The 27,286-nt window shown below is 38.0% G+C and overlaps 1 protein-coding gene and 1 non-coding gene across 2 annotated transcripts; one reads left to right on the top strand and one right to left on the bottom strand.

The window, feature by feature from the left end:
- Positions 1-9,434: 9,434 nt before the first annotated feature.
- On the bottom strand, positions 9,435-10,434 carry LOC125582382. Its single transcript, XM_048749058.1, has 2 exons — positions 9,870-10,434; positions 9,435-9,460 (listed from the first exon to the last, which is right to left on the bottom strand). Exons 1-2 carry the CDS (start codon positions 10,432-10,434, stop codon positions 9,435-9,437), a joined length of 591 nt encoding a protein of 196 aa, XP_048605015.1.
- Positions 10,435-22,795: 12,361 nt separating this feature from the next.
- Positions 22,796-22,902, top strand: LOC125582581. The gene has a single exon (XR_007320038.1). It is a non-coding gene; the product is annotated as a small nucleolar RNA R71 (small nucleolar RNA).
- Positions 22,903-27,286: the final 4,384 nt, after the last annotated feature.

Raw genomic sequence — 27,286 nt, 5'->3', positions numbered from 1 at the left:
CATCAGGCTTCTCCAAACGCCTATTTTGACAATCAAAACAAATTAGGTTAATGAGAATTAATTCAACAAAGCACCAGTTTGTTGTGGGTCCATCCTCACAAAGCTATACTTAGCTACACTTTCTAAAGCCTTTAAATATGCCAGAGAATTTGAAGTTTCCTCTTCGTATTTAGTCCAAACAACAGAAAATCTCGTTCTAAATGTTCAGTTTTCATTGGGTCAGTAATATGAGATTTAAACTTTATTAAATCAGTGTTCCTTTACCTCGTCTAGATCAAAGCAATCCTGCAATATTAGATGTTCTGTATAGATCATGTATCTAAGTTAATGTAAACCTAGTAAATAAGCAACCAAAATAATTTAGTAAAACATACAGAGAAAGCAAATGTGAAGATAAAAGAGATACCTGAGAGGCTGGGAAGACATACATACATGGGTAATAAGTAGGCTTCTGAGTCCCTTGTGTCAAAACGTATGGGTAGTGAAGTCAGATTGGCATCCAAACAATGAAACAGAACTTTGCCTACTTATTGCAAGATATAGCCAAGAATAAAAATTCAGATTCTTTAAAAACCCATTTTTATTTTGATTGTTTCGGAAACCGATGCATAGTTTTACAGATGTAAAATGATATTTGCAGTTGGAATATTGCTTAGTTATGAAATAGAAGTCATTTGAATTCCCAAGGGTTATTGCACCGATCTCGGCGACCATCAGCTACTCTTCATGAACTTTCAGATTTTTTAATACTCAAGCTAATAAACGATGATGACATACGAAATAATTAACTTTTTGTAAGCACAGAAATCAAAAACTACAAAAAAAGTCAGAAGACTAATATGACTCATATCACTCTTGGTCTTGAAGAAATTTTCAAACAATCACAAAACTTATTAAATAATTTCAATCACTGAATTCAGAATATATCATTTGTTGAAAACATGTGAAATATAAATTACGAGGTAATGGTGTTGAAATTTTTGATACATCCAGCCAAAAAAAATGACTCTTTTGATCATCAAGCCATCTTATAAATACGTGTTGCCCTCCGCATGCCTAGAAAGCAACATATATATATATATATATATATATATATTAAACAATTGATTGATGTAGCTAAATCAACAATTTACAACAACTGTCACTTTATTGTAAGTAACCTTGCCGATAAGAGTAACCAATTCATATGAAGAGAGCTAAAATGGAAATTGATGAATCAAGAACCATGAAGATCAAATTCAAAACTTATTATTCCCATTTCTGTTAAAAATTACAAAATACATACACAACAAACCAAATAGTGTGGTTCTGTAAAGCACTTTTGGCTAACCAACTCCAGATTTTATTCCACAAATGGAATTACTATCCAAAGACAAAATCGACCGAAAAAATATTAACATAATAAACAATTGTCATGCTTTGTGGAGAATCTTTGACGCAGACGTAGCTAACCTTTTTCCTCTTCATGTTCCATTCTTCCATGGATCCACCAATGGCACAACCACACAGTGTTCAAGCTTCATCAACACTTGGTATCTTAACCAATGCAGCAGCTCGAACAATGCTATCCCTGCATCATTCTTTTCTTTTGGAGACCCATTCTCGAGAAGGTCCAGTTAAGCAAGTATCACACTGTCGTGTATGATCTTGTTTCCACAGGATAGTGTAAGGGTAAAAGAGTGTCACTGCTGCATTTTCTCTTACTTCCATGGTTCCCGCTCTAAAGACTTGAACTACTAAAGTGACTGCACCATCAAACTTTACCAGCTCTTTGTTATCTTATTATATAGAGAGGATCACAAAATAGGGTTCTTCCTACGCTCTTCACACATCAAATCTACATAAAAACCATATAAAGTTGAATATTTGAGTCCTCGAATACGCAAGTATAATCAGAATTGACAAACCTGTGTTTAGAGTAGAACTTTTTGATTTTGTCAATGACAGAAGCCCTAAAAGCAAGAGTCTTAATAGTTCATGTCCTAGCATGACCTTGAAGTTTTGAGTGCGAAGCAGCTTATGTTGCTGCTACCAATCGTCACCCCATGATCCGGCGAGGCTCTGACTTGGATCTCCGGAGACATGATCTCCGGAGACATCTGAGGCTCAGCTATCGCTAACCCATCACCGATGTTGCTGCTACCAGACGTTACTCTTTTGTGAAGCAGCGTAAGCTTAAGCCGCGAATCCAGTGAGAGAAGCCATCAAGGCTGTGACTTGGAGAGTCAGATTGGAGATGAAAGTATATGGCTTTTATACTGAAAGGGGTCGAAACCTGAAGGAGAGCGAGGCTAGGTTTGACATTTGCCGTTTGATCGGAGATTGTAGATTGGAGATTATAGGGCGATGGCGGCGGATGGAGTAAGGTTCTGATCAGAATAAGATTACTGGTCTGAGAAAACGAAATGAGGAGATGGTTCTCATAGCATCAAAGCCTACCTTTTTATAGTCGTAATGCCACCGCCTTACATGAGAAAAAATCGCATTCAAAGGAGATCATTGGGTATGGATTTAAGGACTTTAAGAGTGTTAATTTTGTAACTGGTAGCTATTCAGATTGAGAAGGAAGAAGATGAAACAACGCTCGAACTCAGGTTACGTGTCCATCTCAGATGGCGAAGATGTAACCGGATTCAACCCTAATAGCAAACAGCGCGTATAAACTTAGATATACTCGAGATGGGCTTGGTCGATCATGAGAAAATAAGGGCCAAATAGAAACGAAGCCCATAAGTAGATTAACTTAAATGAAACGGTGAGTTTCATTTGTCTGGGACACGTGTCGCGTGTACATAAGCCGAATTTCTGACGTGTCATCCTACGTGGCGCGTCCAGGAGAGAGTAAAACTCTACTTTATATAATAAGATGGCAAATTATGACATTGTCAATTACATTTAATATTAAGTTTTATTTTGATAATTTTTTCGAATATGTTAATATTTCATATATCACCATTAAAGTAAATCAATTCAAATATATCACTAAATAATGTAAAAATATAATATAATATTTTACAAAATTTTCAAATATTAGTCAGTTATTTTTTTTTATTTATACAATTTTTATTACTAAAATGTCTTTATTTTATGCAATTTTTAAAAAATTATAAAATTTTAGTCTTAATATCACAATTTTCTTTCTGATATCTACAAATTTTAGAAATTTAATTTAGTTTTACTTTTTGATATTTTATATTTTTATATCAAACTTTGTTTTCCTAATTTTATACAAGTTGATTTAATAAATTTTAACCAAAATTAATAGATAAAATACTATCTAAGACTATAATTTTGAATATATACATATCTATTCGTAAGATGACAAACATACATATCTAATCTTAAATATAAATTTAAAATAAATAAAAAATTTTTATGTTAATTTTTTTAATTAAAATAAAATTTATATTAAAATATTAGTAAGAAAATAATAAAATCTAAATTATTAACAATTTTTAACTATAATTTAATTTAGAATTTTGTAGTTGCACATCGTGCAGGAAAATACCTAATGGAAAAATAAATATGAACGGTTAGTTCGAATTAAAACTAATTTATTATCTGATTTTCAATTAAAGTTATCATATATTTTAAATATTTGTATTTTCATTACTATTTTGAATTAAATTTAGCTTTTATCATTAGTTATTTATATATCAAATTGATTAAGACGTGAGTATTATACATGTACACATATTTAAAGGAATTATTTTATGGGGGACTTTCAAGTTTACCACATTGTTGGTATGATTACTCACGTTTATCTTCATTAAAAAGACATTTTGACAAATACTTTCTTCATTGAAGATGCAAAATAATATTATACCCCTTTTTATATATATAATTATTTAAATAATTATTTTCATAGATATATATTTAAATAAATTAAAAATTGTTTTTTTTATAGTTTTTGAATTATACGTTTTCAAAGTTGAACTTTATAATAAACTTTTTCTTTTTTTTCGAAATTGTTTTATACAATTTTTTTCTTTTTTGAAATTCGAAGATTCATTTTGAAACTATTAAAATTTTTTTTTTTTAAATTGAAGTATATTTTTAGGGGTTTTTGCCAAAACTAACCCACAACTTGATTTTAACCCCAAAACTATACCCAAACTTGAATCAAATGCAAAACTAACCTAAAAGCCTAGTAAAATTACAGCTCAGCCCCTTGTGACCAAACAAAAAAGCAGAAGCCATTTTTACGAATATAGCCCTAGTAAGTCGTCTGAGTCATCTGAGATGTTGAAAGTTGTCTGGAGGACTTACGTGTAAGTCGTCTGATACCAGTTTGTTTTAAAAATAATTTATAAATCTTGTAAAAAATATTTTGATGTGTGAAAAATAAAAATCATGTAATTATAAACAGTTTTAAGTGATATAAATTAAAATATGATAAAATTGATTTGTTTTCAAGATAGATGAGTGGAAGTAGTGAATCATGATATTCTTTGGTTTAGGAGTTTGGCAAACATATGTTGTAGTATTGTATGTATTCTTAGGGTTAGAATTTGGAAAACTGAAATGTTTTTTTTCAAAAATTAGTTTTCACCTATATGTGTTTATTTCTGTGTATAGTAAACACTTTTCAAGTTTGATTTGATTTTACGAAGTGTTTAAATAGATAATTAAGTTTAGGGGTTATGTTTAGGGTGTGGACGACTTCTATTTCAGTCGTCTGTTGAATAATTTACCCGGACGACGTATATTTCAGTCGTCCACATCGTATCGAACCTTTAATTTTACCAATTTACCGGACATATAAGAACTATTTTTTTCACTATTTCACAACATTACGAAACCCTAGCGTCGTTTTTCTCCAAGGGCGATTTCGAAGGCGATAAGACGAAAACCCTCTCGTGGTCGTGTTCCGCCGCTATCTTCGCCGGTAATCTCTTTGATTACGACGAATCTCGTTTCTCCTTCATGCCGTAGAGTATTTTCGTAGTTTAAATTGACCATCCGCTTCCTTTTTTTCAGATCTGAAATCTCGTTTGCCAAACTCCGCCGCCGGTATGTTATTTCTCATGTATTAAGGCGTTTAGCCGCTGGAAAACCCTAAATATTTTAGTCTTGATTCTTCTTTTCCCTTCGATTTGCAGATCTGTAACGGCTTGGGACCACATCTTCTCCGACCATATCTTCTCCGACAATATCTTCTCCAACTGTAAGTCATTCATCTTTTGTTTAAAAGATTGTTTTTCTATTTATTCAGATATTCATGCTCAACAAGATTTTGAGATTGTTGTAGTCTTTTACTGAAAGACTACTTGGACAACTTCCAGGAAGTCGTTTACGATGTCTTACTCTCTGGACGACTTACATGAGTCGTCCAGAGAGTAAGACATCGTAGAAGACTTCCTGGAAGTCGTCCAAGTAGTCTTCTCACTTCCTGGAAGTCGTCTGAGTGGTCTTCTCACTTCCTGGAAGTCGGTTGAGTGGTCTTCTCACTTCCTGGAAGCCGTCTGCAAGTCTTCTATAGTATTTAGAATAGTGCGCTACCTATGTGTTTGAGATGGTTGTTTGTGATTGTTTGCAGGCCTTAAAATGGATTTACCAGAACTCCCGCCGAGGATGTTTACATTAGGAGAAGAGCCCGCTGCAATCAGGAGCATTTCGTATCATTCTGATGACACGAAGTTGTTTAAAGCTCTATGTGATTGTCTCACAGATGACGAATATGAGGATCTGAAGGCGTCGAAGTTGGGAGTGTTCATCAAATTCAAGGAGCTTAAGTTTGGTTGGACTTCAAGGCTGGTACATTTTATGCTTTGTTTCCAGCTGGACATCAGGAAGAAGTTTGAGCTCTCTGGAGTCTTGTCGCTTCACAACCTACGAGGTTTTCACTGATAGAGTTTGAACACCTCACTGGTCTGAACGGCGATTACATCAAGGACCTGGAAAATCCAAGGTGTGAGGTTACGAAGGATATGGCTGCTTTCTGGGAGAAGTTGCGTGTTGATCTCGATACTGGGCCAAGTATTGAACAGATAACAGAAGTATTTTACCACTGCGACGAGCGGTCTCGGGATGATCGCATGCGGCTGGGATACCTTGCCATCTACGCAGGATACATTGAAGGGAAAAAGTTCTAATCCGCTACACCAGCTAGTCTTGCAAGGCTAGTGATGGATTTAGAAAAATTTGAGAATTATCCTTAGGGAGAGTGGCGTTTAAGGTGCTGATGGATTCTCTGAAGGCGAAAGACTTGACGCAAACAGGTTACACTGTTGATGGGTTCATACAAGTCGTCCAAGTGTGGGCGTACTATGATATGCCAGAATTGGGTGCTAATTATGGGTCTCCCGTACCAAACAGACCGTCTCCACTGTTGCTGGCTTACAAGGGTGGCAAAGGACAACGCAAATGTTTTAAGGCTGCTATCAAAATGCAGGTACTTAACTTCACTCCCTAAGACTTTTAAGTTGTCTGAGTGGTCTTTTTGATGGAGACTTTCCAGACGATTTAACTTTACGTCGTCTGAGAAGTCTTCCAACAAAAATACTTCTCAGACGACTTAACTAAGTTTATATCTTTTATTTACTGCAGAATAATGTGAACAACTTCGTTCGGAAGGACCTTGATGAAATGTTTCCAAAATGGGACAGAGACGTAGATGACCCTGCCGCGGATAACATAATTAAAGCCATGTTTAATGATCCTGGATGGAAGTGGACCATGGACTGCTGGCAAGTCAGCGGTACTCACAAGGTTGTGAAGATGGAAGTGAGTCCAGGGAAGAATGAAGTGAGTCCAGTTAAGACGGAAAAAACTACAATGAAGTCAGAGAGTGTTGTGAAGGAAGAAAGTAGCAGACCTAGGAAGAAAGCTCGTAAAGGGTCTTCTGTTTCTGGTGAGACACTTGCGGCGGCTAGTGATTGCTTTGGGATGACGAAACAACAGATTGAAAGGGCCTTCAAGGACATATCTGATGCCATTAGTGATGGCTTTGGGACGTGCCTTAGGGAGATCAAGTTACTGGGGGATAGGATGGTAGCTGTGGAGAAGAAGGTGGGAATCACCAAAAAAGGGGGTTCATCTGATGATCGTCAACTTACAACCACTTCAAATCCAGCAAAACATGTGCACGAACCCGAGGTTAGTACCAAAACCTCTCCCAAAATTGCAGAGAAGAGAGTCACTAGGCAAAGTGTTAGGAAGAGTCAGAACTGATGTGCTTTGTTTCTTGTGTGCTTTGATGAACCATTGTATGCCTTGATTCTGAACTTGTGTGCTTTGTTTCTAGTATGCTTTGATGAACCATTGTATGCCTTGATTCTGAACTTGTGTGCTTTGTTTCTAGTGTGCTTTGATGAACCATTGTATGCCTTGATTCTGAACATGTGTGCTTTGTTTCTAGTGTGAATTTGATCTTTGCTGTAAGGGCTTTGTTTCATGTGCGAATTTGATCTTTGGTTAATAGTTTTTAAACACATTGTGAACTACAAATTGCAGAGTGAAAGTGTGAATGAGACGAAAGCAGGACAGAAGCAAGCCAAAGAACCGAGTCTTACTACAGAACCGAGTTCCTCGAGAGAGCTCTGTCTTGTGAGACCTGCAGACGACTTACCGAGTGATGATCCTAGCGTTCTTCTATTGGACAAACAAGTTTCCACTGCTTCAGATTTACTCTTGGAAGAAGCTAGAAGGCAGACAAAGAAGGAGACTGCTATGGTGAATCTCCGTGAAAAAAGTGAGCGAGAAAGGAAACTTGCTCCCACACAGCAAACTCCTTTTAAGGGAAACAACACTGCCAAACAGATCATTCCAAACAAAAAGGTTGGCCGAGGCTATGATCCTTTTGCACCCTATGACAAGAAGAAGTCGAAGGAGCTCACTGAATGGGTGCAACAAGATCCGTAAGTTTGATTATTTACATTTGATAAAAAAAATGATTATTTACATTTGATAAAAAAAAGCATCCATTTGATTATTTACCTTTTGTGTTTGCAGTTCTTATAAACTACCTTTGAAAAAAAAACCACGTAGATGTCCAAGTCGATTTTATCAGGTCCTCCGAACCCCCTTAGAATGGCTGACCGACCATGTAAGTCTTCTACTATTTTCTTACTCTTATACGTAAGTCATCTGGTAGTTTTCTGATTTGCATAAGTCGTCTGTAAGTCATCTGGTAGTTTTCTGACTTGCATAAGTCGTCTGGTAGTTTTCTGACTTGCATAAGTCGTCTGGTAGTCGTCTGCTAGTTTTCTAATTTGCATAAGTCGTCTGCAAGTCGTCTGGTAGTTATCTGACTTGTATAAGTCGTCTGGTACTTTTCTGACTTGATAAGTCGTCTGTGAGTCGTCTGGTAGTTATCTGACTTGTATAAGTCGTCTGTAAGTCGTCTGGTACTTTTCTGACTTGTATTGTTTTATATGCAGCAAATGGATGCTTTTATTAATTTACTGAGGCAACGGTACCAAGACCATCCACAACATTTCAGGAGCGACAGAATGTGCTTTCTTGATCATATATTTTCTCGGCAGTGGAGGGCCTCCTAAAAGAGCGACAATGGAGATGCCAACGGTTTAGGAAGAAGACTCCCTGGTGGGGCGTGGAATTATCATGCAGGCGAGATACCTTCTTTTTGCAAATCTAAGAAGGTTTGGGGGGTGGATGTGGATGATATCTATGCACCTGTGAGCTTCAAGAACCAGCATTGGATTGCTATATGGATATCGATCCCTAAGAGGCACATAGTCGTCTGGGACAGCATTATCGGTCATATTAGCCCTGAAGAACTCGATGAGGTAATGGAGCCTTTTGTCACAATGGTCCCTTATCTGCTTGTTGAGTGCACGCTCTCTGACGATCAAAAGGTTCAATACACATTGGAGCCATACACATATGCGAGACAAACCGATGGAGTACCTCAGTGCCGAGCTGGTGATTGTGGCCCCTTCGCTCTGAAGTACATTGAATGTCATGCTCTTGGGATGGAATTTCCCAAAGCATTTAACAAAAGAAACGGGAAGAGCATCAGGGAGAAGATGGCGGTGGATATATTTCAAGAGCTTCCTATGTGCCATGAATGAGAAAACCAAGACAATGATGAGAACCTGGGAACGTATGAGTAGGTATTGGATGTGTTATTTGTATTTGAACTTGATGCTTTTGTGTACTGCTGTATGCTTTTGTGTACTGTTGTATGGTAGATTAGGGGACGTTAACAGGATCAGGATAGGATGATATTTTTTGTAACCTATCCTCATACCAAACTAGAATTCCGTAGGAAATTAGTTTGGTAGTGCAGTAACCTTTCGGAATATGTAATGTTTGACCAGAAGGTCTTCTGGACGATTTACCACCACTTCCAACAAAAAGACATATCAGACGACTTAACTTTAAGTCGTCTGAGAAGTCTTCCAACAAAAAGACTTCTCAGACGACTTAACGTTAAGTCATCTGAAAAGTCTTAAAAAAAAAAAGACTTCTCAGATAAGTTCATAAAACATAAAGTCTACAGAGAAAATCATAAAACATAGAGTCTACAGAGAAGTTCATAAAACATAGAGTCTACAGAGAAGTTCATAAAAAATAGAGTCTACAGATAAGTTCATAAAACATAAAGTCTACGGAGAAAATCATAAAACATAGAGTCTACAGAGAAGTTCATAAAACATAGAGTCTAGTTAAGTCGTTGGACGACTAACCAGAAGGTCTTCTGGACGACTTACTTGAAGGACTTCCACGTCAGTTCTTACATTGTGGACGCTTATGGCCAGTTTCTTTGCAGACTGAGCACCTATAAACCCTATGTTGCTTCCGGGGTTTGCGTCCTCTCATCCTGGATAGCTCCAACCAAGATTGCCATCTTGATTTCTTCCGTCTCCCCGGACCACGCTTTACTTCCGGAGGAAAGCATGTACGTGCCTCAACAAGTTGTCCAACACAAGGATATATATTCTCTGAGTATCCTGCAAACAAAGTATCCTTTGAGTAGACCGGCCATACAAGTGTGGAGATATGCACACCAGCTGCTGTTCCAACTGCTATAGCATGGGAGCAAGGTATTTTCTCGACTTGATAGACACCACAATCACACTTTTGAAGTTCCAGATCAACATTACAGTCCCTATTGCCACCTTTCACAAAGAACTTCCATCCATCAATTTGTTGGACTCTCAGAGTATACGCGTTCTCCTCTCGAACAGCAAGCAAGTGTTCAACACCCCGACTATGTTGAGTTGTAAGACTCAAAGCATCTCCTCTCCTTTTCCAGTACCACCTTCCTAGCTTCTCCCTTATGAACTCTAGCAGGAACTGAATAGGAAATCCTCTTGCTCGCTTCAGTCCGGAGTTAATTGATTCAGCGATATTGCTTGTTTTTAAGTTGTACATGTCTCCCTGACAATGAACCCTTGACCATAGGCTCACATCGACTTCCTCCAGATACTCAACAAGATCCGGATTTGCACTCCGTATCTCATCCATGTACCGATCAAAATCGTAAAGTGTATGAGCATAAGCAGCACCTTAGGGTCGGGAGCCATCTGTTGTAATGAGTAGGTTAACTCCACAGACTCTGTGTTCATGTCCGGGTTATAATTTTCTTGAGCCATTGCAACAAGATCAGCATGTGTCGAACCTTCACTCAAAAATAACATTCTCGCTCCTTTGAAATGATCAACCACAAAATTCCAACATCCATCTTTCAACAACCATTCTCCATACAATGCATGTAACTGACGCATCATTTGAAAAAGTCAAAATAAAACACATTAGCAAACTTAGAACAAAGAAAATGAAAGTTTATTAAAGATCGAAGCGGACGACTTTAATCTAAGTCCTCCTGACGAATAAAATATACGTCGCCTGGTCAACGCAGAGGTTATTTTTGCAATTGACTTTGAAATCTGTTATTTCAGACGACTGAAAAATAAGTCGTCTACTTTTGTTTGGTTAAAAAAAACTCAAAAAAAGCTAGACGACTTACATTTCAGTTGTCATAGGTTAGTTTTGCATTTGACTGGATTATTTCAGAAGTTTGACTTTCCTAGACGACTTACATTTCAGTCGTCTCGTGAAAATTAAAATAATAATATTTTTTTTAAAACTAGACGACTTACAATTAAGTCGTCATAGGTTAGTTTTGCAATTGAAAAAAAACTTCAATATTTAATTATATATAGACGACTTACAATTCAGTCGTCCGTCAGACGACTTACAATTCAGGCGTCCGTCAGACGACTTACATGTAAGTCGTCCAGGATTTACAAGGTTTGACCAGAATCTCAGAATAAAATTCTGGACGACTTACATGTAAGTCGTAGGGCAGATGACTGAATTGTAAGTCGTCTGGGTATAATTAAATATTGAAGTTTTTTTTTTCAATTGCAAAACTAACCTATGACTACTTAATTGTAAGTCGTCTAGTGTTAATAAAATATTGATATTTCAATTTTCACCAGACGACTGAAATGTAAGTCGTCCGGGAAAGTCATACTTTTGAAATAATCCAGTCAAATGCAAAACTAACCTGTGACGACTAAAATTTAAGTCGTCTAGGTTCGTTGGAGATTTTTTTGTAACCAAACAAAATCAGACGACTTAGCTTTCAGTCGTCTCAGAAAACAGATTTCAAAGTCAATTGCAAAAATAACCTCTGCGTTGACCAGACGACTTCCAGGTAAGTCGTCTACAGCCAGACGACTTCCCATGTAAGTCGTCTGACGAACAGATCTGGAAAAAAACTCGATGCCGTACCTTAAATTGGTGAGATAACTTCCTTAGCACACATAAGGCTTCTCCAAGCACACAGAATCTCAAACGAAAGTGACCCACCCAGAATCGTTAGCTTCTATGACTCTATGAACCATAAAAAATGTAGAATCAAAATCTTTGGTTTTTTTAGCTCATTGTGGAGAGAAAGTGAGAGATATGTTGTGTTTAGTTCACAAGAATGGAAAAAGAAGAAGGGTAACTCGATTTTGGGAGCATTAAGAGCTTCAAATTGGTTGTTCATGGTGGTTGGGGGTATTGATGACAATGACAATCTTGTAATTACTTGAAGATGATGAGGGTGAGAGAGTAAAAATGTCATTTTCGAAAGGAAAAAAAAAATGATGGCATTTTCGTGAATTATATGAACTTGTGGGGTGAATAGGGCAAAACCAATTTCCAAAAAAAACGGAGGTTAGTTTTGTGGTTGACTTTAAGTTGTAGGTCAATTCTGCAAAAAACCCATTTTTTTATTGGAATCCTAAACCCCACTTTCCAAACCCAACACCACCTCTCAATTCTAAATCCTAAATTTGGATTATTTAACTCTATGGTTATAATTGTCTATTTACTTCTTTAAAAGTAAAGGTAAAAATGATTAAGATAAACATGAAAAGTAATATTAGGAATGTGGTAATTTAGACAATTTTCCTTATTTTATTTATTAGGAAAACCAAAGTTAAATAGTGAAAGAAGATTCATGTGGAACAAATTACACAATACAATTTTACCCAAAAATATTAATAAAAAATTCTGAGTTAAAATTTAAAACTAATTTGTTATGTGATTTTGATGAAAATATATCATGTATTTTAAATAATTATAATTTTCATTTTTGAATTTAATTTAACTTTGATTATTTAATAATGTATATATCAAATTGTTTAAGAGGTGAGTGTTAACAAATAATTAAAAGAATTATTTTAATAAATATTTAATAGAAATAATAAAGTTAAAATAGTGAGTTAAGATTCACGCTGAACAAATAAGTAAAATTTACACGGTTACACCTAATGTTTTTTTTAAACTGATTTGACACCTAATGTTAATACGAAATGAACTATATATTTATTGAAAAGGCAATAAATTGCTTTAACTACTAACATCCAAATCCATCAAAATATAGATAAATATCAAATCAAGTGAAGTAAATAAGAATAATATATGTGAATGTTGTGCGGAAACCTCCAATTTGAGATGAATTGAAGCAGTATCACTCGATACTAACACTCGTGTGATCCTCTCTTTCACTCACGAGAACTTGCATGCTTAGAATCAAGAAAGAAAACAAATGAATGATACAGAGACTTGTTTATCCAAGATATCTCTCCGATGTGGAGAACTAATCCCTGGAACCAGACTCAGCCTAGCAAATTCACTAGAACAAGGCACCGCTCGCAATCGGAGATAGTGAAAAACAACCAGAACTCGTCGCCATCTCTGATCTCTCTCTCTTATCTATTAGCTCACATAGCTTATTACTCTCCCTCTCTCATATCGTTTTATATGAATCAAGGATGTACAAGGCTAACCAGAATCAAATAATGCTAAACCGATTAAAACACTTAACCGGTCTAACCAACTCTTAACTAACCTAACTACCCGAGTAACAAAACTAAACAACTAACCCTTAGGAGTCAAGATTAGATCACTAACCAACATACTCTTCCTTGAGCTAAGCTTGTACTTGAACTTCAACATGATTTAACTCTTCTAGTATCCCTTGTTCTTTTATCCGTGGATTTACCGTCTAGGCTTACACCATTGGCACGGTCCAAGCTTATTAGGCTTGAGTAACCTTGAGCAAGCTTAACACTGTGTTAAACTTACTCAGTGGAACCACCTTCGTCAGTATACAGTTGGGTTCCTGCTTGTATGAATCTTCAACACTTCAATCTCCCCTTCATCGATGATGTGTCGTATGAAATTGTATATAACTATCATGTTCTTCGTACGATCATGAAACACAGCATTCCTCGATAAGCAGATGGCGCTTTGAGAAACACACCAGACTTGAACTGGTCCATGTGTGATCCCAAAATCTTCAAGCAAACCCTTAAGCCATATTGGCTCCTTCACTGCTTTCGTTAATGAATTGTATTCAGCTTCAGGTGTTGACAAGGCCACCACTGGTTTTAGGCTAGAACTCCAACTCACCACACTCCCTCCTATTATAAACACGTAACCCGACAATGACCTACTACCATCTCTGTCTCCTGCAAAATCTGAGTCGCAATACCCTTGAATCTTGAAGTCCTTCTCTTGCGTGTAGACCAATTGAACTTCTGCGCAGACCCCTTCATATACCGGAGAAGCCACTTCATAGACTCCCAATGAATCTCTCCTGGCCTGCTCATAAACCGAATAACAAGTCCTACTGCATAAGAAAGATCAGGTCTTGAACCTATCATTGCTTACATGATGCTTCCAACTGATGACAAGTATTGAACAACATCTCTATCGATGCTCTCCTCATGCTCTTTTACCGCAGACAACTTAAAATGTGCTCCCATGGGCGTTAACGACCTCTTAGAAACTTCCATTCTGAAGTTTGAAACCACCTTCTTGATGTACTCTGACTGAGACAATCTCAACGTACCCTTCTTTCTGTCTCTGTAGATATCCATTCCCAAAATCCTTCGAGATGGACCTAAATATTTCATCTCAAAGGCTGATTCCAAGTGCTCCTTAAGCTTCTTAATATCAGTCATCTCCTTAGCCGCCAAAAGCATATCGTCTACATGCAGTAGAAGATACTCTAAAGCTTCCATCCGAACCTTCTATAGTATAGATGCAAGCATCACGGTGACTCCTCCTATAGCCATGGAGGATCATGAACTCGTTGAAACGCTTAATCCACTGATGTGGTGATTGCTTAAGCCCATACAGAGACTTCTTCAAGAGGCACACATGATCTGGCTTAGACTTGTCTTCATAACCCTCAGGTTTCTCCATGAAGAGATCCTCCTCTAAGTTTCCATACAAAAACTCTGTCTTGACGTCCATCTCTTCTAACTCCTGGTCCAAATTCACCACAAGTGACATCAACGTATGAGTCAATACATGCTTAACAACCAGAGCAAACACGTCGTGATAGTCAATTCCTCCCTTTTGTGAGAAACCACGAGCTACTAAATGCGCCTTGTGTCTCATAGGTTCTTCTTCAGTCATCCTTGACTTGATTGTAAAGCCATTTACAGCTTATGACTTTCCTTTTTCTATCTTTGGGTCTTTTCATCAGAACCCAAGTCCCTATCTTGATTAGAGAATCTATCTCATCATCTGATGCTACACTCCATTTATACCACTCCTTGCTTGCTTTAGCTTCAGATTAATCCTTCGGCTCTTCTACGTTCATGACTTCAAACATAGACAAGGCAAAGGAAACCTCAGAGCAGCCGTAGTCATTAAACTTTACTGGTGGGACTATTGTTCTTTGAGGTCTATCTCTGGCCAATTGATAGTTGGTGAGACCTTACCTTGCCTGCTCCACATCATCTTGATCTGAGTCCTCTGACCCACTTTCATCAACTAATCTTGGAATATCTCCTCTTAGACCTGAGTTAACTCCGTCTTCCTTTATAGGTATCTCCACAGACGGTTTGTCTGATTCAGACTAAGATGTTTGCTCTGTAGCTCCTTCTTCATTGTTCTTTGGTATATCCTTGAACATAACATCTTTACAGAACTTCACGTTCCTACTGACTACACACGTCTCGCCATCTAACAGCCAAATATTGTAACCTTTTGTGCATGGAGGATAATTAATAAGGCCACCTTTGACTGCTTTAGGCTTCAGCTTCCCTTGATCAATGGGAACATACGCCACAGAACCAAACTTCCTCATATGCTTGTATCCCGGTTTCTTTCCAAGCCATATCTCCTCTGGAACTTTGAAGCCTACTGTTGATGAAGGAGAACGGTTGATCGTGTACACTGAGAATGCAGCAGCCTCTGACCAGAAATCTTCACTGAGGCCAAATTCATTTAGAAGACATCGAACCTTCTCCATTATGGTGCGATTCATTCTTTCTGCCACGCCGTTCTGCTGTGGCATGTAGTCACGAGTCATGTGTCTAGCTATGCCATTTTTCCTGCAAAATTCATCAAAGACATGGTTCCAAAATTCTAGACCGTTATCGGTCCTAAGGAACTTAACTTTCTTATCAACCTGGTTCTCAACAAGTAATTTCCATTCACTAAATCTAGCAAAAGTTTCATCCTTCATCTTGAGAAACCAAATCCAAACTTTCCTACAGTGATCATCTATTATAGACAGAAAATACATGTTACCTGACAATTATGAATGTACGTTTTGAGAACCACAAAGATCTGAATGAATATACTCTAACAAGTTAGTAGTATTATGCTTACGCTGACCGAAACCCTTTTTGACTTTCCCATTACGCAATGCTCACAGAAGAACTCTGTTCCAATGTCTTTCTTTTCCAATGTCCCATTCCTCACAAGAACCTGTATATTCTTGTAGCTCATATGCCCAAGCTGGCTACGGCATAACGGTGCCTTCAACTTGAGAACTTCGGAGTTGCAGGGTTCTGGATAAACAGTTCCCCATCAAGGATGTACATACCATTCTTTAGAGTTCCCTGCAATACCAGCTTAGAGTTCTTCGTGAACATGATCTTGCCTCCACCTCCACTGTGCTTGAACGTCAACTTATCAAGTGTTCTTGTAGAGATAAGATTCCTCCAGAGTGATGGAACATATATGACGTTCTGCATCATCTTCACGGAGCCACCATGAGCGTTTACCATCACAGTACCAATTCCAAGAGTTTCCACCGTATGAAAACCTCCTAGCAGGATCTTGGTTGATTGTATCTCACTGAATTCGGTGAACCAATCAAGACAGCATGTCATATGATGGGTACACCCTAAGTTAATCACCCAGTTGTCATTTGCTTCATCTCCAGTGACCATTAGAGCATCATGAGCCTCTCTCTAATTGACTGATCGCAACTGATATGGACTTTTCAAGGGTCCAAGATTCAAATCAAAGTAGTATTTTAGATGTTAATCCATTTCTAAGAGTTTCAATTCAAAGAGAATTCAGGTTCATACTTAAGCTAAATGCATTCAATGTAATGAAGTGATTTGATTAAGCTAACAAGATTCTAACACAATTAACTAGCAACTTTCAAGCAAATGGATAAAGGAGGAATCATGGGTATTGGAATTTGATTTCAGATGACTAAAATTTAATCTAAAATGGCAAGGTTTCAATAAACACACTTTCCTAAGTCTAGATAATAATTCTAAGCGAGTTCTTTGTCAAGACAAATGCACATTTACTCTCCTTGATCAAACATCAAATGCCTTTGGTTTGTATCAATCAAGCAATCATTAAGAAAAGATCATTCAACTTTCTAAACTCCCCTAACATCAAATGCCTTTGGTAGGGTAAGCTAAGAGCATGTTGAGTTGGCTCAGACATTTCATCGAACACCTTCCGGGCAATGAAATGTCTAGATTTCTAATCTAAAATGGCCAACTCTAGATTAGCATTAAGATCACTCAATCAAGCAAGGAAACATATTAATCTACTATAAACATTCTAGATCATCACTTAATCATCCTAATCATCCTAACCCATGAATCCAAAAAGAGTCTACTCACTAATCTTCATGATTAACCTTAAACCTATAATAGATTCAAGAGAAATCATGTTAAGAAGATGAGATAAACTCAAATTACTCAAGCAAAAAAGATTAGATTCCTAAAGTTTCAAACTTTCTCCAAAGTATCAATGTATTTTTAGAGAAACAAGATATGTCCCATATTTTAGGTCTAAAACTATTTATAGAAAGCCAAAACTCGAATTGGTATAACCCAATAAACCAAAGTCAAACCAGACTAAACCGGGTCAACATTTTGGTTTCACAAACGATCTTCAAAGCCCGCGGCTCGGTGTCGTCGCTCCAACAGGTCGCTCCAATGGTCGTGTGGTCTACAGCGGGTGAGATCGGTCGCTGTCCATGGTCGCTCTGATACTTAGATAATTCTGAACTCAAGACGAAATAAGCGAGCGGCTTAGGTAGGTAGCTCCCAACACTCGCTCTAGTGTTCGCTCGTGATGCACCGATGAGCTCCAATCGCAACATCATGCTCGCTCCAACACTTCGTAGCTTTGTGAGGCTTGGACGTGTGTGTTCTGTCTCCAGTGGCTTCGTGAAGCCGCAACCATACCTCGCTCTCAAGCTCACCGTGAATCAACTTCCTCGAAGTATAAGATGTGTCCAAGCTTGTCCCGACTCTGGTTCTCTGTTCTTCCTCCGTAACTGTCGATCTCAGCCATGCTTCGTCTTCCTCGTAGTCATCTCTACGTGGCCGTGCCATGCTCTTCGTCGCCGTCGGGATCGAGCCTCACCGTCGAGACTCCTCATCGGAAAGCTCCGTGTACAAGTCATCTCCTCCTCGCCGTGATCGGATCTCCAGGCCGTGGTCTCCGCTACGGAACAGTGGCTCGCCAACGTCGTCGGGATCTACAGCCATCGCGACCATCTTCTTTGATCCGCCTCTGCAATTCGTCAAGCTCCAACGGCGTCAGCATCAGCGCCTCCGCTGCCAGTCTCCGCCGTCGTATTCGTCCTCGCCGTGGTAAGCTCTCCGTCGTGCTCTCAGCCTCCGCCGTCAACGGAATCAGCCCCGCCGTCGCTTCTCTTGCAGGTGAAAGCTCGAGGAGCAACAATGGCTAACTCTTGGCTTTTTGCAATCAAGTCCCTAAACTTCTGATTGTTTTCATTTCGGGCGCAGACTTTCCCAGATGCAGAACTGTCCCGCGAATCAACCCCAAAGCTTTTGAACGTACAATTTGACCCTAGCGAATATACTGAATTTGCAGCAATGGTCCCTGGACTCTTGTTAACATCACAGTGGATCCAAAACTTCCAAAATGTACAATTTAACCCTTGAATTTCGCCCCAAACCTCCAAATGAGCATTCCAACCCCTATGATATGCAAATGAGTGTGCAAATGCTACATAAAAACCTAAATGCAACCTAAAATGATCATAATAAGCTAAAATATGAATCTAAAACTTATTAAATCATGAGATATCAACTCCCCCACACTAATCCTTTACTTGTCCACAACTAAACTTTAAAAACAATCAAGAGAGAAATATTTAAAATTGGGAGCTAATAACCAAAAGACACACTTTCTAACTTTCAACTTAACATCCTAAAGAAAACATAGCAAATAGCATGAGCAACTCTCTTAATGCACTCTAGCTTCTCAAGGCCTATCAAGACTCTTTTATCTTTACACAAGTTGTAATGTCATTCAACCAACAAGTTCCTTAGCCAACCCTCACATTTATTCAAACACACACACACACACAAGTGAATTCTTGCAAATGGATATTTGATCTCAATCATTTGGCTTGGTGGGAGAAGATGGTCTAATGTGAAGAAAAATGGGTTTCAAATGCATTTTTTATAGTGACTCACACACAAGAATATGAGCAAGATCATTATGCAAAATTTATCTAAGAAAATGAGCAATTCATGCATATAATGTTTTTTTTCTCATCATTCTACCCTTTTCCTAAATGATTTTAAGTTCTACCCTTCTTTTTCATCATTCCAAAACCCAAAGTACACTCACTTTCATCTCTCACCCAATGAACACTCTTTTCTCTCCTTTGATTTTAACCAACTAGAGACTTTTTTTTTATTTATTTATTTAGACTTTAGATCTTTTTGACTCAGCTCTTTTCTTTTCTTTTCCCCACTCCCTTATTGTTTCTTTGATTCTCTTTTTTTTTTTTTTTTGGAAGGAGTCTATTTATACTCTAGAGCTTCTCTTTTCTAACTTTCTTTGTCTCTAAGGGTTTCTTTACTTTAAGCACTCATTTTGGTTCATTTCTTTCACTCAATCTCTCTCATTCCCAAAATCAAAAGAAATTAAACTCAGAAACCCAACAACCATCCTAGAGGCTAGCCTAAATGAGGTCCTAATGCTAGCCAAAGATGAGAACAACCCATTGTCGCTCCTAATACTCTCAAGATTTTGCACATGACATGCTATAAATAAAATGCCTCACTCAAGCAAATTAATGTTGGCTTCAAAGAATGGTTAGGGTTAATGGGTATGAGAGTGCCATTTGGGTTAACAAAGATTGGTACAAAGAGAAAAAGATAACCCAAATGTGTATAATATCCATGATCAAGTATGCAAATGCTCATATACAAGAGAGATTAAGTTCATTAAGCCTTAGTTCATTTGGAGTTGGTTTCAAGAACAATGTCAATCATCAAGCAAACAACAAGTTTCATGAAGAGTTTTCAAGGCTCGAAGCTTACAAGCTTTTTCAAGAGATGCTTAAGCTACTTGATATGCTTAGCTAGGATGTCAAATTGAGTTCTAGACATGTGTTCTTTACAAGGTTTCTCCCTATGCATGAATGCAATCTAAATGCTTCTAGACTCAATCCTAAAGATGCAAATGATGCAACTAAATGCTTTTTTGTGTTTTTTGAATTTTTTTTAATTTTTGTGGGTTTTCTATGCAAATAAATATGCATAATGGAATGCATGGGACTCAATGACAAGTAGACAAAACAAAACACAATATGAGATAGTAGACTCTCCCCCGAACTTACTTCACACAGTCCCTTGTGTGAGAATAAGCTCAAAGAAGAGATCTAAGGGAAAGACATAAACATGTTACAAAGGTAGAATGCACTTACTTGAAGTTGGCTTTGATGAGAGAAGGGAAATGAGGAGGGAGGGCTTGTTGTCACCTTGGAATTTTCGACATGACCTTTGAGAATTTTTGAGAATTCCCCCAAACTTGTCCCTAAGCTTATTCAAACACACTAAAACAAAAAAAAACAAAATATATAGAAATATATACAAAGGATACCATGGGACTTCCTCCCAAGTGAGCTTGTTTTAAGTCTTTAGCTTGACTTTCCTTCCAATTGGCTAGTGAAGAGGAGGATCTTTCCCACCTTCAAGGGTGATGGTGAGGACTTGAGAGAGGAGCTCTTGGCGCTTGATTGGATCATCTTTGAGCTGAGGAGTTATGACGGCCCTTGCACTTGAGAATGGTTTAGACTCTCCCTTGCACTTGATCTTGTACTCAATCACTTCATCTTTGATATTCATTGGATAAAGAGTGAGAATCTGTGAAGGTTTCTCAATGGGAATGGGATGAGGTTCTTTGATCATCTTCTTCTTGTCATGAGTAGCCTTTGTGGCTCTACTCACCTCCTCCATTGTAGCACTTTCCAAGTGCTCATCACACATCTCTTTAGAGGACTCTCCATCAAGACCTTCTTTTCCACTTCAACCATTTCATCCTTGATCTTTTCAATGGAAGGTTCTCCACAAGTGATGGTTCCACAATACTCAACATTCATCATTGGAGATTTGATTGGGCGGGAGACAGCTTTGTTCACATTGAGGAGTGTGACCTTCTTGTTGGCAAAATCAATGCAAGCTCCTACTGTTGTGAGAAATGGTGTGCCAAGGATCAATAGGATTCTCTTCTCAATTGCCATCTTCAAAACAGTGAGATCAATAGGGATGGTGCAGTTTCCAATCTTCATAGGGTAGTCCTTGATTAAGCCTAGTGGAGTTGTTGAAGAAGAGTCTCCAAACATGAGTGAAGATGTGTTTGGCTCTATGTTCTCAATCCCAAGACTCTTCACCATCTCTATTGAGATCACATTCACACTTGCACCAGAATCAACAAGAGCATCATCAAGTGTGAACTTACCAAGGGAGCGTGACAAGGTGAATTTCCTTTGGGTTTCTAGTTTTGGAATAGACTTTGGTGTGAATGGTGGATCAAGCTGCAAAGTAGAGATGTCAAGAAGCTTTGCTACTTCTTCTTTGTGAGCTAAAATGTCCTTGATGAGCATCATTTGGACATGAGCATCACACATATGTGAGATCTCTGGAAGCTTGACACCTACAACACTCATGTCCTTTCAGAACTTGGAGATCACCTTCTTTTGAGCTTTGGTGAGGACCCTTTGTGGAAATGGGAGCTTATCATAAGGTGACTGCTCAACCTCAGTGGCTCCTTCCAACTTAACTTCCTTTAGCCTCTGCACAGCCTCTCTTTCAACTTGTTTCTCAGCCTTGTGCTCATCTCTCTTCAGAATCTCTACTGCAACCTTCGGTTCAGCTTGTGCCTTAACCCTCTCCATAGCCTTGTGTTCAGTCTTATCCACAATCTGTGCTGCAGTCTGGGAAACAAATTTTATTCCATACAAGAGGCTTTCAATCTGATCCACCTCTTTCTCATGATCACTCAACTCAATCTCAGAAGAAGTAGTAGAGAGGATAACATTGCAATAGTCTTTGGGATTATGCTCTGATTTCCCTGGTAGAGATCCCATTGGGCGCTTGGAGGTTGAAGGCATAGAGGCAAACTGATTCTCCAAAGCCTTGAAATGAGAGGCAAGGTTTGAGAATTTGTTGTTGAGATCATTGTAGCTTCCATCAACTTTGGTGTGAAGGTTCTTCAACTCATATCCAATGTGCTTCTCACTTCTAGTTTGAGACTCCAAGATCTGTTTCAACATTGCATCAGTGTTACTTTCTTATGGAGCAGAAGTAGAAGATCCGGTTTGGCCTTGTGTAGACTGGTAACTACCTTGTTGGTTGTTGTAGAAGGGCTTTTGCTGGTAGTTGTTGTGGTACTGAAAGTTAGGCTCCTTCTTGTACCATGTCCCATTAGCATTCACAAAGCACAACTTTTCTTGACCTTCTAGACCATTAACTTCACTAACTACAACAATCCCCTCTTGTTTCTGCTCACCAACAGAGTTCACCTTCTCTTGTGTAGCTCTATCTGAGAGAAGCTTATCCAACTTGTCTTGTAGAACCTTCAACTCTTTCCTTGTGTTTTGATCAACACCTCCATTGCCTTTGTTGCTTCTATCATGCTCATCATTATAGACTGAATCACTCTGAGCCATGTTTTCTACAAGTTTTTCAGCATCTTCTTCAGTTCTCCCCAAGAAGAACCCATTGCTAGCAGGCTTCTAAATTTAGGTAAAACTCCTCTATGGAAGGTACTGAGCAGACTCTCCTTGGTGAAACCATGATGTGGGCATTGAGACCAGTAGCTTCTGAACCTTTTCCATGCTTCACTAAAACCTTCAACATTCTTCTGTTGAAACCCAGAGATCTCATTCCTAAATTTAGCAGTCCTTGAAGTAGAGATGAACTTGTTGAGGAAGGCTTTCTTGCATTCATTCCAAGTGGTGATAGAGTCACTTGGAAGGTTCTTCTCCCATGTGTGAGCTTTGTCTCCCAAAGAGAATGGAAACAATCTTAGCTTTAAGGGATCTTTAGAGACACCATTTGTTTTTGACAAGCCACAATACTTGTCAAATTGATCCAGGTGATCAAGTGGATCCTCCACAGCAAGACCATGATACTTGTTGTTCTTTATCATGTTGATCAAGCTGGATTTGATCTCAAAGTTGTTGTTCTCCACTGCTGGTGCCCTGATACCCAGCCAACTCTCATGGATATTGGGCTGATCTTAGGTGCCAATAGCTCTAGCTTGGCGCTGATTGCCCTCCATCTCAAGCTCAACTCTGTCCAAATGAGCTTGCCTTTCTTCTTCTCTTCTCTTCCTTGCAATGTCCCTTTCAAAAGCTCTAATGTCTTTAACTCCTCAAGTTCATGTACCTGACATTCAAAAGAGCTAGGAGAGAGAATCAGTAACTAGATATAAGAAAATAAGACTTAGTCTCAGGCAAGGACCAAATCTAATTGTCAAAATCAACTTAGAACAGGCAACAGCGCCAAATTTGATATGGACTTTTCAAGGGTCCAAGTTTCAAATCAAAGTAGCATTTTAGATGTCAATCCATTTCTAAGAGTTTCAATTCAAAGAGAATTCAGGTTCATACTTAAGCTAAATGCATTCAATGTAATGAAGTGATTTGATTAAGCTAACAAGATTCTAACACAATTAACTAGCAACTTTCAAGCAAATAGATAAAGGAGGAATAATGGGTATAAGAATTTGATTTCAGATGACTAAGATTTAATCTAAAATGGCAAGGTTTCAATCAACACATTTTTCTAAGTCTAGATAACAGTTCTAAGCAAGTTCTTTGTCAAAACAAATGCTCATTTACTCTCATTGATCAAACATCAAATGCCTTTGGTTTCTCTCAATCAAGAAATCATTAAGAACATATCATTCAACTTTCTAAACTTCCCTAACATCAAATCAAATGCCTTTGGTAGGGTAAGCTAAGAGCATGTTGAGTTGGCTCAGACATTTCATCGAACACCTTCCGGGCAATAAAATATCTAGATTTCTAATCTAGAATGGCTAACTCTAGATTAGCATTAAGATCACTCAATCAAGCAAGAAAACATATTAATCTACTCTAAACATTTTAGATCATCACTTAATCATCCTAATCATCCAAACCCATGAATCCAAAAAGAGTCTACTCACTAATCTTCATGATTAACTTTAAACCTATAATAGATTCAAGAGAAATCATGTTAAGAAGATGAGATAGACTCAAATTACTCAAGAAAGAAAGATTAGATTCCTAAAAATTCAAACTTTCTCAAAAGTATCGATGTATTTTTAGAGAAAACAAGATATGTCCCAAATTTTAGGTCTAAAACTATTTATAGGAAGCCAAAACTTGAATTGGTTTAACCCAATAAAACAAAGTCAAACCGGACTAAACGGGTCAACATATTGGTTTCACAAACGATCACCAAAGCGCGCGGCTCGGTTTCGTGGCTCCACCAGGTCGCTCCAATGGTCGTGTTACAGCGGGTGAGATCGGTCGCTGTCCATGCTCGCTCTGATACTTGGATAATTCTGAACTCAAGACGAAATAAGCGAGCCGCTTAGGTAGGTAGCTCCCAACACTCGCTCTAGTGTTCGCTCGTGATGCACCGATGAGATCTACTCGAAACATGATGCTCGCTCCAATACTTCGTAGCTTTGTGAGACTTGGACGTGTGTGTTTTGTCTCTAGTGGCTTCGCGAAGCCGCAACCATACCTTGCTCTCAAGCTCACCGTGAATCAACTTCCTCGAAGTATAAGATGTGTCCAAGCTTGTCCCGACTCTGGTTCTCTGTTCTTCCTCCGTAACTGTCGATCTCAGCCATGCTTTGTCTTCCTCGTAGTCATCTCCGCGTGGCCGTGCCATGCTCTTCGTCGCCGCCGGGATCGAGCCTCACCGTCGAGACTCCTCATCGGAAAGCTCCATGTACAAGTCATCTCCTCCTCGCCGTGATCGGATCTCCAGGCCGTGGTCTCCGTTACGGAACAGTGGCTCGCCAACGTCGTCGGGATCTACAGCCACAGCGACCATCTTCTTCGATCCGCCTCTGCAATTCGTCGAGCTCCAACGGCGTCAGCATCAGCGCCTCCACTGCCAGTCTCCGCCGTCGTGCTCGTCCTCGCCGTGGTAAGCTCTCCGTCGTGCTCTGAGCCTCCGCCGTCAACGGAATCAGCCCCGCCGTCGCGTCTCTTGCAGGTGAAAGCTCGAGGAGCAACAATGGCTAACTCTTGGCTTTTTGCAATCATGTACCTAAACTCCTGATTATTTTCATTTCGGGCGCAGACTTTCCCAGATGCAGAATTGTCCCCGCGAATCAACCCCAAAGCTTTTGAACGTACAATTTGACCCCAGCGAATATACTGAATTTGCAGCATTGGTCCCTGGATTCTTGTTTACATCACAGTTGACCCAAAACTTCTAAAATGTACAATTTAACCCTTGAATTTCGCCCCAAACCTCCAAATGAGCATTTCAACCCCTATGATATGCAAATGAGTGTGCAAATGCAACATAAAAACCTAAATGCAACCTAAAATGGTCATAATAAGCTAAAATATGAATCTAAAACTTATTAAATCATGAGATATCAACTCTCCCACACTAATCTTTTACTTGTCCACAAGTAAATTTTAAAAACAATAAAGACAGATATATTTAAAATTGGGAGCTAATAACCAAAATGAATAGTTATAAATTAGTTATTTAAATGAATAGTTATAAATTAGTTACTTATATAATTTAAATATTGTAGTTGCAAAATAGTAGCTACATTTTTATTATACGTTTGTGACTTTAATTAAAAGAATAGCGTTTTTATTAGTATATGTATTAACGTACTTGCAAAATAGTGGTATGTGTATTCAATTGGTGACTAATTTGTTACTACGGAGTTGTAGGAGTGACAAATTAGTAGCAACAGTTTTGTGACGCTGTTCACAAATAAAAAGAGTAACAATTCAGTGGCTAATTATTGGTATGAAAACATATCACACATGTCAGATATAGTTAAAAATTAGTAGTAATGTCTGCTACATATAGCACAGTTATTTTGTGACTTATTTGCAACTTCTAAAAATTAATTTAGTCATAAAGTAGTAGCAATATTTGTCACTATTTTACCACTACTATCATATCTGTTTCGATAATTATCAAAAATACATTAGTCTCAGATTTGTTTTACTATGTACCATTAATTTGTATTTTTATATAAATTTAAAATATTCACAAATATTTACAAACACGTATCATCTATTTGTATTACATTCATGTATAGTAATTTTGATTAGGTTTACATTTATCCAGTTAGCTTGTTTTACACTAATGATTCAAGTTATTTTTATTTAAATACAATCATCTCTTTTTGCATATAAGTTTTAAAAATCAAAAGAATGACTTGTAAAGTTAAGAGTATCTTTAGCTTATAACCCACTTGTTATATATCAATGATTTGATTTGGGTTAAAGAAATCAATTAGATTATTCTACATTAATAATTTATTAAGTTCTCAGATTGATATATAACAAGTAGTAGATGATAACCCGCACGCATGCGCGGAATAAATTTTTTATACTAATGTTTGTTCATTAAATGGTTTTAACATTTTACGACACTACAATCTTTATCGATTGTATTATGACGAATACAAATGTTGGTCTCTAAAATGTATTATAGGCATGGGTGTTCGGGGGCCCGTCGGTATCAGTTCGACTGATTAGGATTTTCAGATTTTGATATTATGCTCATAAGTCTCATTCGGGTTTTACTAATTATCAGGTCGGCTTTGGTTCAATTCTTTCTAGATTCGGTTCAGATCAGATTGTAACATATATCTCAAATCGTCCCAAAATATATTTCTTAAACTCAAAAATTGACGGAAAGAATTCAAAATATTTAAATTATTCATAAATCTAATTTAAAATAAATCAAAACTATCTAATCTAACTAAAATATATTTAAAATAACAAATAAAGTGTTTTTGGCACCATTGTGCATATGCTTTCTAACTGGTTTTTCATTGTTTTATCGAGTTAGTCCAGTCCTATTAGAGTCATTTCAGGTCTGGAGTGGACTAAAGAGCTAAAGGGAGAAGCGTGAAGAAAGGAGCAAGAATTGGAGACTTTTCCTGCAGAACAATCATGCGGAGCAGTCTGACGGTTGATCTCACCAGGAACAGCCAGGCGATTGTTCCCGACATTTATGGAAAGTTCATATCTTTCAAAGATTTGCCCTAATCACTTATTCCCTCCTATGAAGTC

The sequence above is a fragment of the Brassica napus genome, chromosome C2, assembly GCF_020379485.1.
Source record: "Brassica napus cultivar Da-Ae chromosome C2, Da-Ae, whole genome shotgun sequence".
Taxonomy (NCBI): domain Eukaryota; kingdom Viridiplantae; phylum Streptophyta; class Magnoliopsida; order Brassicales; family Brassicaceae; genus Brassica; species Brassica napus.
This window is presented reverse-complemented; position numbering and strand designations above follow the sequence as displayed.